This window comes from Tursiops truncatus, chromosome 2 (genome assembly GCF_011762595.2).
Source record: "Tursiops truncatus isolate mTurTru1 chromosome 2, mTurTru1.mat.Y, whole genome shotgun sequence".
NCBI classification, from domain to species: domain Eukaryota; kingdom Metazoa; phylum Chordata; class Mammalia; order Artiodactyla; family Delphinidae; genus Tursiops; species Tursiops truncatus.
This window is the reverse complement of record NC_047035.1, coordinates 169,325,540-169,344,660: the sequence shown is the minus strand read 5'-3', so window position 1 is coordinate 169,344,660 and position 19,121 is coordinate 169,325,540. Positions and strand designations below refer to the sequence as shown.

The 19,121-nt window shown below is 37.1% G+C and overlaps 1 protein-coding gene across 14 annotated transcripts in view; it reads right to left on the bottom strand.

The window, feature by feature from the left end:
• Positions 1–2,830: 2,830 nt before the first annotated feature.
• Positions 2,831–19,121, bottom strand: part of LOC101322174 (heat shock 70 kDa protein 14) — a 34,624-nt gene continuing 18,333 nt past the window's right edge. For 5 of the 14 annotated variants that reach the window (XM_019933473.3, XM_019933478.3, XM_019933468.3 and 2 more), the window contains 5 exons: positions 18,932–19,030; positions 6,551–6,763; positions 5,962–6,135; positions 3,874–3,944; positions 2,831–3,005 (listed from right to left, as the gene is read on the bottom strand). In XM_019933473.3, coding sequence (XP_019789032.2) covers positions 2,927–3,005; positions 3,874–3,944; positions 5,962–6,135; positions 6,551–6,763; positions 18,932–19,030 — 636 coding nt within the window. In that variant the 3' untranslated portion in view covers positions 2,831–2,926. Of the gene's footprint in view, positions 3,006–3,873; positions 3,945–5,961; positions 6,136–6,550; positions 6,764–10,808; positions 10,937–11,865; positions 13,374–18,931; positions 19,031–19,121 lie in introns of those variants that run through there. The other 9 variants (XM_004316671.4, XM_073801686.1, XM_019933467.3 and 6 more) reach the window with 6 other exon arrangements.

The window sequence follows — 19,121 nt, the reverse complement described above, 5'->3', positions numbered from 1 at the left end:
TAGTTGTGGCACATGGGCTCAGCAGTTGTGGCTCATGGGCTCTAGAGCGCAGCCTCAGTAGTTGTGGTGCACAGGCTTAGTTGCTCCGCGGCATGTGGGATCTTCCTGGACCAGGGCTCAAACCCGTGTCCCCTGCATTGGCAGGTGGATTCTTAACCTCTGCGCCACCAGGGAAGTCCCTCAATCTTTAAAAACTCTTTGCGATGAAATATTTTGTGGCTTCCCAAGACTTTCATAGCATTACATATACTGTGAATATATTATGTATTATTATATATCATATTGTTTACAGGCATTTCTTTCTGTATTTATATTTGGCTCCGTCCTTTAGACAATGTCAGATATGTAAATAGGCAAAATTATAATTTGACATAACATTCTGCTGGTAAAAGCACTCAGGTGTTTAAACATATATGAGATACTGCAAAGATAATTACAAAGTGATTGAAAAGATTATCAAGATGCTCACCAAAAATATCTTAACAGTTGTTACTCTGGGTGGTAGAATATAGGATGTTTTATATTATCTTCTTTTTAAATTTTAATTTTATAATGAACATGTATAATCAGAAAAATGTTAAAGGTATTCTCACCTTAAAAAAAAAAACTAGAAAATTTAATTGGCAAATCTTCCATAAATTTAGAAGAAAAAAAAGAAAACTTGTTATTTGTGGATACAAGAAAATTTGGGAGTACAGTTGACTCTTGAGCAACACAGGCTGGAACTGTGCAGGTCCACTAACAGGCGGATTTTTTAAAATAAATAGGTACTACAAGAGCTCCGCGGTTGGTTAAACCTATGGACGTGGAACCACAGATATGGAGGGCTGACTGTAAAGCTATGTGTGGACTTCAAACTGCGTGGTGGATCGGCACCCCAACCCCCAAGTTGTTCAAGGATCAACTTTATATTTCACTGAGCAACAGAGCACTTTTGATGAGAATTTCAAATTTGGTATGTTTGGGGGAAAAAAAACGTGCAAAGATGACCAATAAAGAAGCAGTGGTATTCCTTTCTCTTTCTACGGTATTTCTAAACAAACCATAAAATATGCAAAAGTTGTATTTACTGGCCATTGTCCTGTAGGATACAAAGATGACATTGTTATTTTTTCTTCCATGTAATTCACTTATTCAATAGACATTTACTGAACACCGATGTTCAGGGATTATTCTAGGGGCTAGGACATGATGGTGCCTAAAACTTAAGAGTCTCTTCCTTTCACAATGCTTAATAATCCAGTGGAGAAATAAGTAAATAAGCAGTCAAATAAGTAAATTATTACATGGATATTGAAGTAAAGAGAAATCTTGAATAAATCCTTATGATATTTTATTCTATAAGTTTCAATAATCTATTTCAGGGGTTGACAAACTTTTTCTGCAAAGGGCCAGACAGTAAATATTTAAAGCTCTGTGGGTCACACAGTCTGTTGCAACCATTCAACATTGCCATTAGAGTGGCAAACAACCACAAACAACACATACACGATTGAGTGTGGCTATGTTCTGGTAAAATTTTATTTACAAAGATAGGTGTGGGGTAGGACAGACACATTGCCAATAGTTTGCCAACCCCTGGTCTAAAGAGCTAACAATAACTACAAAATAAAATCCTACAGCACTTTTCCAAAGCATAACTGAAAGCATTTAGATGTAGCAGTTCAACTAGTTCAGCTGGTATCTTCCTATTTTCTGAAAATACTTAATGGCTTATATATAATTATTTTATTTCAAAGTTTTTGTAACTTGGGAAAAGATCATAAAAGATAACTAAGTACTCAGCCTTAGTCAAAAGGATATACCTTTGAGGCTCCCTCTTTGTGGACTTAGACTCATACCTTAATTTTCCTTGTGTTTCTGTCAATAATTTGATGCAGAATAATAATAAAAAATTTAAGTTTGGTTTCTGCATCTTTAGAAATAGAAGATTACTGCCATCTAACTCCATAAAAAGCAGCTATAATAATAAAGCACATCCCAAAGCTTGAACAGGTGGAAAATAGCACACTTTTAAAATTTTACTGAGTAAAGATACTTCTTCTCAGTCTGCTGGGAAACAAGGAGAGAAATGAATGGAAATCCTCTCTTGGTAATAAAATCTAGAGTCTGATGTACACAGCTCACCTTCAAGCTCTCCCCTCAATACAGGCAGATTACTTGTCTTGTTTTACTAAGAGAATAATCTTTTTCCTTAGTAACCCACTGAGTATTCTCAATGCACTAGTCAACATTTTCTGGTGAAGAGAATGTGGCTAGCTCTCTCTTCAAAATAAAAAAATTTTTCAATTTCAAATGAAAAACATATCTGTTAGAGGGAAAAATCAAACTTAACATAATTGTAAAAAGAAAAAGTGCCTCTCCCCTATTTCCCTCCACCAAAGAAGCCACTGTTAAAAGAGTCTGGTGTTTAGTCTTCTATACTTTTCTCTACATATGTCACATGCATATTTATAAACAATTATTGAGTTTATGAGTTTAGTTTTTTCTTTTAAGCAAAAATGGTACCTTACTTTGCATATGGCTCTGCAATTTTGTTTCATTTAATATCAAAGACTTTTAAATTGTTCTTAGTTACCTAATAAGAATTAACAAACGACTTCTTAAAATCAGAAGTTCTAAAGACAGAAACAATTTTAAAATGCAACGTTAAATTTCTGGTAAAGTCTCCTTTAATCCACTCAAAACAATTTAATTCTAAATAGCTCCATGGTAGAAAAAGTTCCTTGTATTTCTCACTAATAAAGGAAATCTTTAATGGAAAACAAAAAAAAAAGGTTGCAACACTTAGCAATATACTGTAGTTAAAATAGAAACATAAATCATACAGTTCATTCAAAAAGTATTTTAATATAAACATCATTTATAAACAAAACAAATAATGTTGATATTTTAGTTCTAAAAACTTCGTGGTTTCTCTCAAACACTAAGATGCCACCTCAATAGTGATTGCCTCACATTTTCCGGTCTCTTGATCTGTGCATGTCACGTGTAAAGATCCATCCCTAAGCAAACAAAAAATAAATAACAATTCATAAGCTCAATATATAAAAACAGATAGTCCTTAAGAAATTACTTGAGGACTCTGAGTAAACAAGAGATCATTTTACTTTTTGAAAGAAGAGCATTAAGAGATAAAGAAGAGACACAACTTTATGTCTTTACATTTAGAACCGTATGCCATAATTAGGTAGTTGTTCTTAAAAATTTCCTCCTAGATCACTGTGATTAAAAGTTGTATTCCTTGAGAACCCATGATGATAAATACCTTAAGCTGAAAACTTTATGCAAGTTCAAGAAGTATCAAGCTGTTTTCAAGCCCAGGCCATGGCAGACCTACCCTAATGAATTCTACATTTTGGCTAATTATGGTTTATGGAATGAATTGTCCTTAATGTTAATTTGGAACTGATTTACTTGTAACACATAGTATTATGGATGGACTGTTGTTAAGGAAATGATAATAGCTGGATTTAATTAGTAATTTATTTTCTACAGATTTCCTGTTGCAATATTGAAATAAACTTACCCTTTCATAGGACAAAAAATCAATTACGTAAATCTCAGAAAATTATATTTAAAGTCGATGAAAATTATATCTCAAACTTGCATGGACCAGTTTTTTAGGTTGACTACACCCATAATAATCCAAGAGTTCATAAAAAATTCAGAGTGCAAATGACCTGAGATATACTTTTCTTTGTAAATATAGTAATTTTACAGGGCAAAAATTTAAGTTACTGATAAGATCTTTGTAAGTTTTTAATAAATGATTTTCCCAGAATGACAACAGGTTAAGAATCAATAAACTAATAAAAAAGGTCAAGTCTCAAAGCAAATTTTCTTAACATCAGAAGTAGTTTAATTTTTCACCTTTTCATAGTAAGAACAGCTAATATGTCACGTAATCCATTTTCTTTTTTATCTAAATCCTGGAGTACAACCTGTTTAGGCAAAAATAATACAACGATGATTTAGTACTTTGACATATTAATAAACTGATGCATCAATTATTCCAATGGACTAAATCTTACTCATTACTGAAATGAACCTTTTAAAACAGGGCCGTTTTCAATTCTCCTACCATTTATCATAATTTGGAAAATAGAATTAAGCTTTCTTAACTGACAACATGTCTCCTCTAAAAAGAGGGCATGTAAGATAACTAATATATTTAATATATTTGTCCCTCTTAAATGTCATGTCCTAGATTACGATGATTATTTATATGAAGTACTGTTTGTCTGAGAAAATAAAGACTAAAAAAAAAAAAAAAACAAAATAAAGACTGCTTTTCTTTTTGGTAATTGCACCATTACAGTAACATGTAAATTACATTTTGGTAAGCCTTTTATATATACTTTAAAAAATTCAAATATTTTAAATGCACTTGGAAAACCTATTTAAAAGAAATACATGTCAAATTCTTTTGTACAGCTAAGATTACACTTGTAAGTAAGAGATACTAATGAATTTACTGTAAAATTCCTTGGTTTCCTAAAGGAAGGTATACCAATAGACCAAGTTTGAAAGTGACTTTTCAGATTTTGCCAAAATCAAGTTTTATGACCTTAGGTAAGTACTAAGTCTACTCATTTGTAGAATGAGGAGGTTAGAAGAGATGGAATCTCTAGAAGATTCTCTTCCAAATAAAGTATTATGTGACTAATTTTTCTCCTTCCAGCATCTGTAAGTTAGGATGTAGTGACAGTAGCTGTAGTGTCTCAAGAGTAGTATGTGGAGAGAAAAGGTAAGAAGTGTACCAGAGAGGAATACTAAGACTTCCACCTGAGTTTAGAAATCTGGTGCACGGGAAAATGCTTTTATAGTGATATACCACAGAAACATCTGGCGGAGCTTTGAAACCTTTACTAGTTGAAAGAGCCCTTCTCCAGTAGATCCTAAGATGTTAATTCTGAGGTGGAGCCCAGACATTATGTGTGTGTGTTTTCATTATCCTTTTGTTGAAATTAGAAGACAGATATAAAGCTAAAGATACTATACATTCTCTTTTGTTACCTACATTTGTTTTATTTTTACTGTAAAAGTAATTAATCTTCATGTTCTGTTCTGTCTGTAAAAAATTCAGTATGAAGTGTTAAAAAGTAAAAAAAAAACCTTCTTGGTACCTTCAAATCTACCCACTGTTAAGTTTCCTCAGTACAGTTCAAATACCTATAGTTACTTTCTGTATCCATGCGTGGGTATCTAAATACACACACCTATCCAAACACCACTCCTTCACACACACCCACACTCTCAATCGTTTTACTTAAACACAATGGTACCATGCTGTAAATACAGTTCTGCAGTCCTTGTGTGTGTGCTTTAATGAAACTGTATTTCTTGGGCATGTTTCTAAGCAAATAACATGGCTCCACCTCATTCCTTTTAAAGGATGTGGAGGACCATATCCTATGATATATGCATGCGGTATTTGAAAAAACAAACTTATCCTATGTCAGAGGCAGCATGGTATAATGGCAAGAGCATGGGCCCAGGAGTAAAACCAACCTGAGGCTAAATCTCAGCTCAGTCAAGAAAATAACAAGGTATTTACTACCATTAGCCTGTTTCTTAATCATCTATAAAATGCACATAAAAATGTCTATCTCACAGCATTTTGAGATTATGTTTGTAAATTGCCTAGTACAGCACACCTGGCATTTAGCAAACAAAGAAATGTCATTTCCCCTGCCACTGACCTTATTACCAAGGAGGGTTAAGAGCACAAAGACAAGCAGTAGAAATACAATTGTACTTTATTTTCCTCTAACTCTTTCAAATGCAATTGCCTATTTCTTCTCTCTTTCAAAAATAAATAAGTACAAGTAATCCATTCATAAAAATGTGTTAAATGTCCTATATGCATATTATATTGATATTAAACTGAGTCTAATCCAGAAGGAAAAACTAAACAGTTTCAAGTGATTAATTCATAGTCCAATCTGATGTAGTCACCTGTGCAAACTTGTTTTCCTCTTTTGCAGAGTTTTTCCCCTCAGACTCATAGAGTTCAAGACATACTGAGGATATACTTCCAGGAGCCTGTAACGTGTGTTGTCTTCGAGCTGGCAAAGGCGTCCCTGACGGAAACAGTACTTTGAAACTGTTGGCTCCTGATTCATCGACTCCCTAATAAGCAGGAAAATAATATGCACATCCTTTGATATCATTACAATGATAAAAAATCACTCCTATTATAAATTAATATATATTCCTTGTTGATAATCTGGAAACTACACAGCGGCAAAGAGAAGACAATAGAAATGATCCTTAATCCCGACCCACTTTATTTAAAAATAAATTGAAACATACACCTCTCTACTTGTATTAGAATCTTAAGCTTAAAAACACAGTTAATTAAGAAATTAACATATTAGATTAATACTAACTAAAAGAATATCAGAAACTCATTAAAAGTAAATTTATAACTCGAAATTTAAAATTTTTACCAGTACACAAGGTTTTATTTTAAAAACAGTACGTACGTAAACCTGTGGCAATAAATTTATACTACCATGGAAGAGTGAAGAGAAGCTCAACATACCTTAACTAAAATATCTTTGGCTGAACACTCTATCTTAAGAGCGTCCTCCACTAAAAGGTTTTCTTTCCCAATAAGGATTCCTGCTTCCATAGCTGCACCAATAGGGATAACTTCATCAGGAGGGACAGAATTGAGAAGCTCAACAGCTGGGAAAAGATCTTTAATCATTTGCTGTAGCCTTGGGATTCGAGAAGACCCTCCACAAAGGACAACCTAGAAAATAAAAATAATTTTGTTTTTTACTTTTAGAACAATGATTGTTTCTCAAAATTAAGTGTAACAGGACAAGTCATCTTCATCACATGAAAAGGTAAAATATAAGAAGCCCTATTTTAACGTATTATTTTGTGTTATACTTACCATATACACATATAAATATGTATTTAATACATTATAAATATTTAACGTACTGTTTACCCATAGCAACAAAATTTAAAATGAGGAGATGTCACCACATATTAGAAAATATAATATAATAAGATATATATGGCTCATGATGAATACTGGGCATATGAGGCTTAACCATAAATACACATTTGTCTAGGAAATACTGTACTTAATACTTCGTACTGTTCAAGCATTATCTAAAAGAAGTGTTTACATAAATCACAGCATTTCTGTGGCAAAATAAACAGTGGCAATCTTCTCTATGTGAAAACTATGCCATAGATTTTGTCTTCACTGTGGAATAATAATTTTCTTGAGGAAAAAGATGTTTTTTATACAACTACGTTTTAAGCTCTAGGTACCACTTGATTAAATATGCACAAAAACTCCATACAAAATTGTCCCTTTATGAGCCTGCCCACACATCTAGTGCCCCAACTTTTATAGCTGCCACCCAAAGGATGGGCCCCCAGATCTCCAGCTCTGAGAGCCAACAGGGCTTGCATTCATGAGTCCCATAGGATGAGAGCAAACAAAGAAGCAGTTTTTAAATGCGCAAAGGAGCAACTCTTGCCCTGTGGCTATACACCAGGGTTCAGCACAGAGGGAGAAGGCAAGCATGCCCATCTCCCAGCTTCTCCCTGGAAGGGTGTGACTGCATGCTTTCCCAGCTGCTGCTGCCTGAGGGTCCAGTTTCTAATCAGCCTATATCTAGGTGCTGCCTTTGATCTTCCTCTTTTTTTGACCATCATCACTCATGATGGTCTTGGCACACCCTCAAATACTGAGAGCCACCAAGAACACAAATGGCAGCTTAGACGGGCACAAAGTTTTGAGAAGCTACCAGGAACTCAGGTAGGGCTGACTAACAAGGTTCATCTCCTACACAGGACCAGTCTGTCAAAACTGGAAGAGGTAGCAGTTTTTTGTTTTTTGTTTTTTTTGAGGTAGCAGTTTTATGTAAAGCCCAGAAACCAATACAGAGAGTCTAGGAAAATGCAGATACAGAAAAATATGTTCCAAACAAAATAACAAGATAAATTTCCAGAAACTGATCTTAATGAAACAAAGATAAGTGATTTACTTGATAGAGATAAAAACAATTAATAAAGATGTTCAATGAAGTCAGGAGAGTAATGCATGAACAAAGTATGAATTTCAACAGAGATAGAAAATATAAAGTACCAAAGAGAAATCATAGAGCTGATGAATACAATAACTGAACTTAAAAACTCAATAGAGGGTTTCAACAGCACACTAAATAAAGTGAAAGAAAGGGTCAGTGAATTTGAAGACAGGGCAGAGGAATTTATTCAGAGGAGCAAAAAGGAAGAAGAATGAAGATGCATTCAGGGACTTACAGAACACCAGTAAATGGACCAATATATGCAAATATAAGGGTCTCAGAAGGAGAAGTGGGGGGAGAGGGGGGCAGAAAACTTACTCAAAGAAATTACGGCTGAAAACTTCCCTAATCTGGGGAAAGAAACAGCCAGATCCAGTAAGCCCAAAAAGTACCAAATAAGATGAATCTAAAGTGACCCACACTGAGACACATCATAATCAAATTGCCAAAAGTTAAAGACAGAAAGACTTAAAAGCAGCAAGAGAAAAGCAACTTGGTTAGATACAAGGGAACACCCTTAAAACTATAAGTGGGTCTTGCAACAGAAATCTTGCAAGCCAGAAGGGAGATATTCAAAGTGTCATAAGAAAAAAACCGTCAGCCAAGAACACCCAATTCAGCAAAGGTGCTCTCCAAAACTGAAGGAGAGATGAGTGTTTTCACACAAACAAAAGCTGAAGGAGTTCACCACTACTAGATTGGCCTTACAAAAGATGTCAAATGGAGTTGTTCGAGTTTAAACAAAATGCTAATTAATAAACATGAAAACATATAAAAGTATAAAACTCACTGGTAAAGATAAATATAGTTAGATTCAGAATACTCCAATATTGTAATGGTAGTGGGTAAATCACTTATAACCTTAGTACAAAGGTTAAAAGACAAAGGCATTAAAAATAGCTGTAATTACAATAACGTGTTAATGGATACACAAAAGATGTAAACTGTGACATCAAAAACATAAAATGTGGGGAGAAGGAGTGTAAAAATGTAGAGCTTTTGTATGCATTTGAAGTTAAGTTGTTGTCAGCTTAAAATAGGCTATTTTAACTGTATAAGATGTTTTATATAAGCTTCATGGTAACCACAAAAGAAAAATCTGTAGTAGACACACAAAAGGTAAAGAGAAAAGAATTAAAGCAAACCACTACAGAAAGTCATCAAATCATGAAAGAAGAGGACAGGAAAGAAAGAAATGAACTACAAAACAGACAGAAAATGATTAACAAAATGGCAATAGTAAGGTCATACCTATCAAAAATTACTTTAAATTACTTTCTACACACTACAAATTACTAGATGAAGAAATTAAGAAGACAATCTCATTTACAGGACTATCAAAAAGAAAAAATACTTAAATAAATTTAACTAAGAAGGTGAAATATCTGTACCCTGAAAACTGCAAGACTTTGATGAAAGAAACTGAAGACACAAATACATGGAAAGATATTCCGGGTTTATGGATTGGAAGAATTAATATTGTCAAAATGTCCTTACTACCCCAAATATTCAATGTAATCCCTATCAAAATTCCAATGGCATTTTTCATAGAAATAGAAAAAACAATCCTGAAATTTGTGTGGAACCACAAGAGACCCCAAATAGCCAAAACAATCTTGAGAAAGAAGAGCAAAGCTGGAGGCATCACACTTCCTGATTTCAAACTATATTACAAGCTGTAGTAATCAAAACAGTAAGGTATTTGCATAAAACAAGTCAAATAGATCAATGGAAGAGAACAGAGAGCCCAGAAGTAAACCCACATATATAGGGTCAATTAATTTTCAATAAAGGAGCCAAGAATATACAACAAAGAATGAAGAGTCTCCTTAATAAATGGGGTGGGGAAACAAAAGAATGAAACTGGACCACTATCTTACACCACACATAAAAATCAACTCAAAATGGATTAAAGACTTGGAGTAAAACCTAAAATGATAAAACTCCTAGAAGAAAACATAAGGGGTAAGCTCCTTGACAATGGTCTTGGCAATGCTTTTTGGATTTGACACCCAAAGCAAAGGAAAGCAAAAACAAACAAGTGGGACTTATCAAACTAAAAAGCATGCACAGCAAAGGAAACCATCAACAAAATGAAATGGCAGGGCTTCCCTGGTGGCTCAGTGGTTGAGAGTCCGCCTGCCGATGCAGGCGACGCGGGTTCGTGCCCCGGTCCGGGAAGATCCCACATGCCACGGAGCTGCTGGGCCCGTGAGCCATGGCCACTGAGCCTGCGCGTCCGGAGCCTGTGCTCCGCAACGGGAGAGGCCACAACAGTGAGAGGCCCGCGTACCGCAAAAAAAAAAAAAAAAAAAAAAAAAAAAAAAAAAAATGAAATGACAACCTATTGAATGAGAGAAAATATTTGTAAATCATATATCTAAAAAGGGGTGAATATCCAAAATACACAAGAATCTCATTAACTCAATAGCAAAAAACCAAATAGCACAATTTAAAAACGAGCAAGGGACCTGAATAGACATTTTTCCAAAGAAGACTTACAAGTAGCCGAAGGTACCTGAAAGGGTGCTCAACATCACTAATCATTAGGGAAATGGAAATAAAGATCACAATGAGACATCACTTCATACCTGTTAGGATGTCTATTACTAAAAAGACAAGAGATAACAAATATTGGTGAAGATGGAGAGAAAGGAGAACACTTATACACTGTTGGGAATGTAAACTGGTATAGCCACTATGGAAAACAGTATGGAAACTCTTCATGAAATTAAAAGTAGAATTACCTTATGATCCAGCAATCCCACTTCTGAGTATATACACAAAGGAAACAATCACTATCTCATAGAGATATCTGTACTCTCATGTTCACTGCAGCGTTATTCACAATAGCCAAGGTATTTGGAAACATACTATGGAAAGATCATAAGTGTGTGTCAGTGGATGAATGGATAAAGAAGATGTGGTACAGATATACAATGCAATATTATTCAGTTTAAAGAAGGAAGTCCTGCCATTTGTAACAACCTGAAAGAACCTGGAGGGCATTACACTAAGTGAAATGAGCCAGACAGAGAGACAAAAACTGCACGGTATCACTTATACGTGGAGTCTAAATTAAAACAAAACAAACAAAACAACTCATAGAAACATAAAGCAGAAAAATGGTTGGGGTTGAGGGGGTAGGGAAAATAGGGAGGGAATGGTAAAAGGGTACATACAAACTTTTAGTTATAAGATGAATAAGGTCTGAGGATCTAATGTATAACATGGTGATTACAGTTGATAATATTGTGTAGTATTTTGAGATTTGCTAAGAGAGTAAAACTTAAGTGTTTTCACCTCCTGCAGAAAAGGTTAATATATGAGGCGATAGATGTGTTAATTAACTCGATGGTAATAATAATCCCTGCACAATACATATACTAAATCTCATGTTGTATACTTGAAATACCTTACAATTTTATTTGTTAATTATACCTCAATAAAGCTGAATAAAATAAAATTGCTCCTTTATAAATATTTTAATTTCCTCCTTAATTAATACGTTTAACACTTGTAAGTCCATGGGTATGCAGAATATTGAATGTTCTCTCAAGGAGGGAAATCATCAATAATCACTACAAATTTCAGTCTATATACGGATGTTCTCAAAGCTCCATGTGGTGGAGAAGATGAGCAACTGATGAAAATGAGGCCCCGCTCACATCAGCCGTGAAACGAGGAGGGAGACCACGTTCCTCCGCAGGTAAGGGCGTGAGGAACATCAACTCAGAGTTACAAAGAAAAAAGAAAAGCAGGTTTGCCTTGGCAGAGTTCTCCCAAAAGTCTGCTTTGGAGGTAAGTTAAAAGGAAAGTCTTCTCTAAAATGTCTGATACCAGGTAAATACCATGAGAATAAAAATGGAGGTTATGCCTTTTCATGAACTTCTTATAGTCAACATAGAAATGCTTTATAAATAAGCAATAAGTGGTGCTGTGTTAAAACAAAAAACAAAAAACCCCTGGAAAATCTTGTTTTTTGGTATTCTCATTTAAAGGGTAAAAAGTACTAATAGTGTGTCATTATTAATGCTGGCAGTAACCGGAAAATTTTAATTTAAATAAATTCTTTGAACATTTACTCTGTAGTCTGAGATTTCTTTTGCAAACTTAGAGGAAAATTGAAAATATTATAGATTATTCTGAAAATAAAGAAAATAGTAAAATCTATCAGAGCCTGTGGAATAAAACCAAGCTGCTAATGAGTAAAATGTTAGTTAATTTTTTTTTTTTTTGCGGTATGCGGGCCCCTCACTGTTGTGTCCTCTCCCGTTGCAGAGCACAGGCTCCGGACGTGCAGGCTCAGCGGTCATGGCTCACGGGCCCAGCCGCTCCGCGGCATGTGGGATCTTCCCGGACCAGGGCACGAACCCGTGTCCCCTGCATCGGCAGGCGGACTCTCAACCACTGTGCCACCAGGAAAACCCGGTAGTTAATTTTTTAGTTAGGGAAAAAATGAAATAAATTAATTAATGTTCAAAATAAACATTTATAAAAATAATAAAAGTATCCTGGAAAGACTGGAAGAAATAAAGTGCAAACCAGAAATAAAACAATTAGAAAAGAGAAGTATATCACCTGGAAAAAAAAATCTAAGAAAGTTTTTTTTGGGTTGTAGTGCCAGGAGTTGGGAGCAAAAAAAAGAATAAAACAAATATCTACAAAACCTAGGGAAGGAAAAAAAACAGATAAACTCAAAAGGAAAAAGATAAATAAATAAAAAGAGAGAAAAATCCGCCAGTTTTAATTTAAATAACTTCCTTATACTTTAAAAATTTAATATCAAAAGCTACGTAAAATTAAAAATTACAAGAACATTATGCAAAGTTGTATGTTAAAAGTTTAAATCACTATGAAATAGGTCTATAAAATACTTTAATTCAAAATTGAAGCAGGGGCTTCCCTGGTGGCGCAGTGGTTGAGAGTCTGCCTGCCGATGCAGGGGACATGGGTTCGTGCCCCGGTCTGGGAAGATCCCACGTGCCGCGGAGCGGCTGGGCCTGTGAGCCATGGCTGCTGGGCCTGCACGTTCGGAGCCCGTGCTCCGCAATGGGAGAGGCCGAAACAGTGAGAGGCCCACGTACCACCAAAAAAAACAGAAAAAAAAACAAAAAAACAAAATTGAAGCAATAGAAAGAAATTATGAAAGTTATAAATATCCTTCAAAAATTAGTTTCAGACAAAATGTGTTTACAGGCAAATTCTTTAGAATTCTTGCGGAACGGAGAATTTATGTATTATGCACTAACCTGGAATACTTAAAAAGATGAAAACGTATTAAATTCCATTTTATAAGCACCTGATAGCCTAGAAACAAAACAGTAAAAACAAACAGCAATAAAACAACACGTTCTGGAGTAGAGGTTGCCAAGTAGCAACTTGCAAATTCTATCAGGCAAGCTATATTTTCTCTCTTCACATAGTGTTTTCAAAGGTTCTGCATTAGCTACTAACATTGAAACATTAAAAAGTCTGATGGTAAGCCCTAGTTTTGAGAGTCTGTTAAAACGCCCCAGGTTCCAACAGCACTGGCCTGCATCCCTGGATGGCAGTGACTGGTGGGGAGCAGCAGCTGCCCCTTCTGGGCTAGAACAGCTCCTGGTGTGTGTGGCCAGCCCACCACTACCACCCGTGGCCCTCCCACCAGCTACTGGTCCTTGCCAATTACAATCCTATTTGTGCTCTTACTTTTCTTACAGCAAAGAGTTCAACGTGAAACTCTTTACTCTCTAAACCCCAGTTCTCAAACTAGTAGGAGAATGAAAGGAAGATCGCCAGGACTGTGTGTCTCAGGAACAATGGCTGGGGGACATACTTCTCTTTGGGAGAATGGTATGGTACAGTGAGTCTACTGTACTACATGGCATCTGGGCAGCTTAACTGTGGTGTAGGGCCTAAGATACACATACTGTTATTTTTATGTGCGGAAAGAAACTGACCTTCTTTCATATCATCTTTGGGGAAAATCCCAGCATCAGTGAGTTGGATAAGATTGGGGCCAACAATGTGCTTATGACTGACACTGAATTCCATATAAACACTACCGATACTTTGGTCCCCGTAAAGGATTTGATTTGCTTATTCCTAGAGAAATGAGTATTTTGGAAAACTCACAAGGCAAGGGATTTGGCACACTTTCTTACGTTGAACTTAATTTACAGCTATGAAAGTGATAACTTAAAATCATATTCCCACAATGTGGAACGGAAGGCTGACTTGAGAATTGTACCTCTATCTTTGGAGTAGTCATGCGAACCTATTTTGTGAGTTGATATTTTTCATGACAAAATGAAATGAGCTTGGACCCTCTCTCACACTCTGCCTTGGGTTATGAAGAAAAGGAAGGTACTATCAGCCTACTTCCTGAAGAACATCGTGCATGATTATGTTACCTTGGAATAAAGGGCAATTAAAGCACCGGATGTCTTGGTTTAGAAGGTACTGTTCTGAGTAAACGAATTAGATATATTGTGATATTTTGTCATTCTATGTAAGTTCAAGCACTTTAAAATCCCCTATTTCTTGAGTATGTCTCAGGAGCTTTTAAAAGAGAAAAGCAGCCTTTGCTTACAAAGTTATACAACTTAAAGAGCAGGTCATGCTGTGTGGACAGAAAAAAAAAGGGAGGTGGGGAGAGGAAGGGTTAGCAAAGGTCTGAGCATTGGCTCCAGCTTCTCACTCGCTCATTGCTTGAGACTCAACCATGTGCCTCTGGCTCTCCCTAAACGGAAGCCTTGGGGACATACCGATAAGCCATGGTCCATCTCATCATCCAGGAAGAAGAGAACGAGCTGGAGGCAAGAAGCTAAGGCACTTCTTTAGACCAATGCAACCCAAAGCACAGGACCATTCCCCTTTTCAGTGTCTGATGTTATTCAGACAATATGCATAAGGCAGGAAAGTTCGAAATAGCCCATCTCATTTCTGCTAACTTAGCATGAACAGCGTGAAAATGATACATGAATTATCACAGAAAATTAAGTAATATATCAAAAGAATATTCCTCATAACCAAATAAGATCTATCCCAGGAATACAATGATAGTTCCATATTAGGAAATTATCAATAATTCATCAAATAGTTTGAAGACAAATATAAAGAAAACCATAAGGCTGTCTTGCAGGTGTCCGAAAGCAATTGTAATGACTCAACACCTATTTCATATTAAAACACCTTTAAAAAGAAAAAAGAGAAATGCTCAATATGATAAAGAGAATCTATTTCAAACCAGTTACCAGTAATTAAATCTGTTGGTAAACAACTAACACTATTCCCCTAATAAAGAGAACAAAAGAAAGAGGTCCAGTGTCAACTAAAATATTCAAGACCTGACCAAGGCAATCAAATATAAACAAGAAGCGAGAACAGGGAACTCTACTCAATACTCTGTAATGGCCTGTGTGGGAAAAGAATCTAAAGAAGAGTGGATATATGTATATGTATAGCTGAGTCACTTTGCTGTATACCGGAAACTAACACAACACTGTAAGTCAACTAAACCCCAATAAAAATTTAAAAAAAGGGCTTCCCTGGTGGCGCAGTGGTTGAGAGTCCGCCTGCCGATGCAGGGGACACGGGTTCGTGCCCCGGTCCGGGAAGATCCCACATGCCGCAGAGCGGCTGGGCCTGTGAGCCATGGCCGCTGAGCCTGCGCGTCCGCAATGGGAGAGGCCACAACAGTGAGAGGCTCGCGAACCGCAAAAAAAAAAAAAAAAAAAAAAAAAAAAAAAAAAAAAAAAAGCAGCAGCGAGGGGTACAGAGATGCAAGATAAAAGTATCACCAAACACGGATAAAACCCTCTCCCAATGCCCACAGCCCACTCCAGCTACCACCCCATTTCCCTTCTGCCCTTTTAGCAGAACTTCTCAAGAGTTATTTATATTTATCGTGTCCATGGACTCACCTTCTTTTCTATTTAAACTCACTCCAGTAAGGTGTCTCCCTCCGTAACTCCACTGCAACTGCTTTTCCCAGTGATCTGGTCCCTTGCTCCCTCCTCCCACCCCCTCTGGCTCACTCAGTCCCATCCCCACTGCTGCCCCTTAAACATACCAAGCTTGCTCCCCTCTGGCTGTTCCCTCTGCCTGGAAAAGCGGCAGAAATTCACCCAGTCTGTTCCTTCATTTCAGTCCCTGCAGGGCTCTGATCAAAAGCCATCTCCTTAGATGGGATTCTTATCTGCAAAATCACCCTCTGTCACTAGCTATGCCCTTATCCTGCTTTATTTTTCTTCATAACAGTTATCACAACTGGGCATTACTTTAACTGTTTCTTGACGGCAAAGACTTTATGTTTACTGCTGTGTCCCAAGTGCCTAGAACCCGCTTGGAACGGAGCAGGTGTGCTCAATAATTAGTTGTGTGTTAACTAGTAAATGGATTTGAATGCATGCCTAGGAAATTCAGAAGACTCCTTGAAAAATTATTAATACCAAGAATTCATGAAGTGGCAGAGTATCAGATAAAGAGGCAAAACCAGTAAGTATTCTATCAGCAAAACCAAATTAGTATTGATAAATAAAAGCATAAAAATATCTCATTCACAACAGCCAGAGATCCCACAATTAAGAAAACACATAACTCAATAAAGTATTAAAGAAGATTTGAACACAGAGAGATACCAACTTTGTGGTTAGGAAAACTAAATACTGTAAAGATAATATATCACTCCCCAAAATTTTATTGGCTTAATACAACTGCATCAAAATCACAATGGGATTTTTATCTAAGAAGTTGAAAAAATAATTCTAAAGCGCCCTGAAAAAAACCAATATGAATAAAAAGAATTTTAAAAAATTGCAACATTAATAATGAGTGTTTACACCTACTCAGAAAGTAAATTGCTTTTGGTGAGCAATCTGATAAATACTAAAAGCCTTAAAATTGGGGATTCTACTCACAAATCTTATTCCAAGGAAATTAAGGATGTTAACAAAGCCACAAAGACTGCTATTTATAAAACCAAAATAACGTACACACTCAACACAAATAATTGGCTGTGTAAATTATGATACATCAATGCAACAAAATACTATGCAGGTATTAAAATTGCAGCTGAAGAGTCTGGATGCTTGGTAAAAAAGGCGAGAATTAACTGCATCGGTATATCTACGTACCCTTCTACAAGTCCACTTGTAGACAATAAGGGAATTTAAGAAGATATAAATGGCAGAATAAATGCAGGAGAGAACTTGAGCTTGAGATTTCAGCAAATTTTGGAAGCCGAAAGGGAAAGAAGTAACTGTCTTAAAGCTGACGTGGCCTGAGATAAACAAAGGGGAAGCAAGATGGTTTGCGTCACAGAACCCAGAGCGGCTTGGGACTGCGAAGCACCAAAGGCCACAGGAAGCGAGGGCCAAGCTGAGGGGTGAAAGCGGGACACCGGGTGGACAGCAGCCCCGCCAGCACGCGCATGGGGCCAGCAGACCCCCAGACCTTGGCCCTGACCCATCAGCGCCTCCTGCCCCCTCAGACACGGGGCTTCGGCCCAGCTTGGGGACAGCAGGGGAGAGAGGGGAGCACGGTGCTGAACACACGGAGATAAAGGAAGTCTACCGTAAAGAAGAGTAGGAACCCTGACGCTCCCTGTCCTCAGAGATCAGCCGTGTCCTTCTCAAGCACTCGATGAGAGGATTCCTTCGGGAAAAACCAAATACTCCTAAGACTAGACTGCCCGATACTAGAGTGGGAAAGGCGATGGGCGTAAGAGTAAAGAGCGAGCACGAACTGCGGGGGCCGACTGTGAGCTCCAATCCCAGCGCCTGCACGTGCGTGCCAGCGTTACTTTAAGCAAGGCACTTAACCTCTTTGGAACCTTTTTAGTTTCCTCCTCTGGCAATGGAGATAGCGGTGCCTATCTCCTGATGCCTTTGTGAGGATTAAATGTGTGAATGACTGTAAAGCCCTCCCTCCATCCCCATAAGAGGATTATACTTACCCGCCCATTGCCACTGCCCGGAATTTGCAACCCCTCCGTGCAGGTGGAGATTTCCCTGCCCACACTCAGGCCTGGCCATGTCTAGCTTTGGCCAAATGAATGTGACTACACTGAAGTACAACGTATCTAAGCAGCAGCTTTAAAAGCCCTGCACGTTCCGCCAGCTCTCTTCCTCTTTCCCCTCCACAGTGAGAACCGCACGTCCCAGAGAGCTGCTCCTTTAGCCTGGATCGTAGAAGGAGAAGCATGGAAAAGAGCCATCGCAGTAGACCTACGGCCACCTTCAGCTGCCCACATGAAACACTAGCAAGAAAAAATTGTCTACAGTAGAAAACCAGTGAGACTTGGGGGTTGTTTGTTACTGCTGCAAGGTCAACAAACTACAGAGACAACTCCGTATTTTTAAGTTCTCAAAAGCTTGTATTTTAGAAGTATCTGGAGAGTGAATCTTTAACAATATTCTTAATCCTAAGAACGAACTTGACCTCTAGTCAAGCAATTGAGGATCGTACCATTTGTGGTATCTAATGTGAGGGCTGTATGACCAGTTAATGAAGGAAGAGAACTCACATTAACTGATCATCTACAATACAGCACACCCTGTGCCATACATGATATTTCATTTAATCCTCATAACAACCTTATAGAGTAAGTTATACTTATAAGTTAAGTATTATCACCCTCCTTAATAAGAAGAGACAAGTAAGGCTCATGAAATTAAGTGATTTGTCTGTTCTGGAACAATCAGCAGTGTGAGCCTTCCAGTTCAGGTGGGTCTGTCTCCAAGCTCATTCCCTTCCACCCCTGCCTTGTACCACTCTTCCATGTGCCTTAATCTTTGTAAGCCACCTTCACCCCCCCACACACACACCCCCAATCACCTAGCACAACGCATGGCATGTTATAAGTGTTCAAAAAAAATACTTACTGAACTAGACTGAAGGGAAAACCTCCACCAAAAGACAAAAAAATGCAATTTCCATCTTACAGCATACAGCAAAATAGTGAAAATATAAAAACTTTCAAACTATAGCAAAAAGAAAATAGTATTAAATACACCTGAACAAAGATGGAATTTATAAACTTAGAAGCAGCTGAAGAAATCAGAGTAACAGACC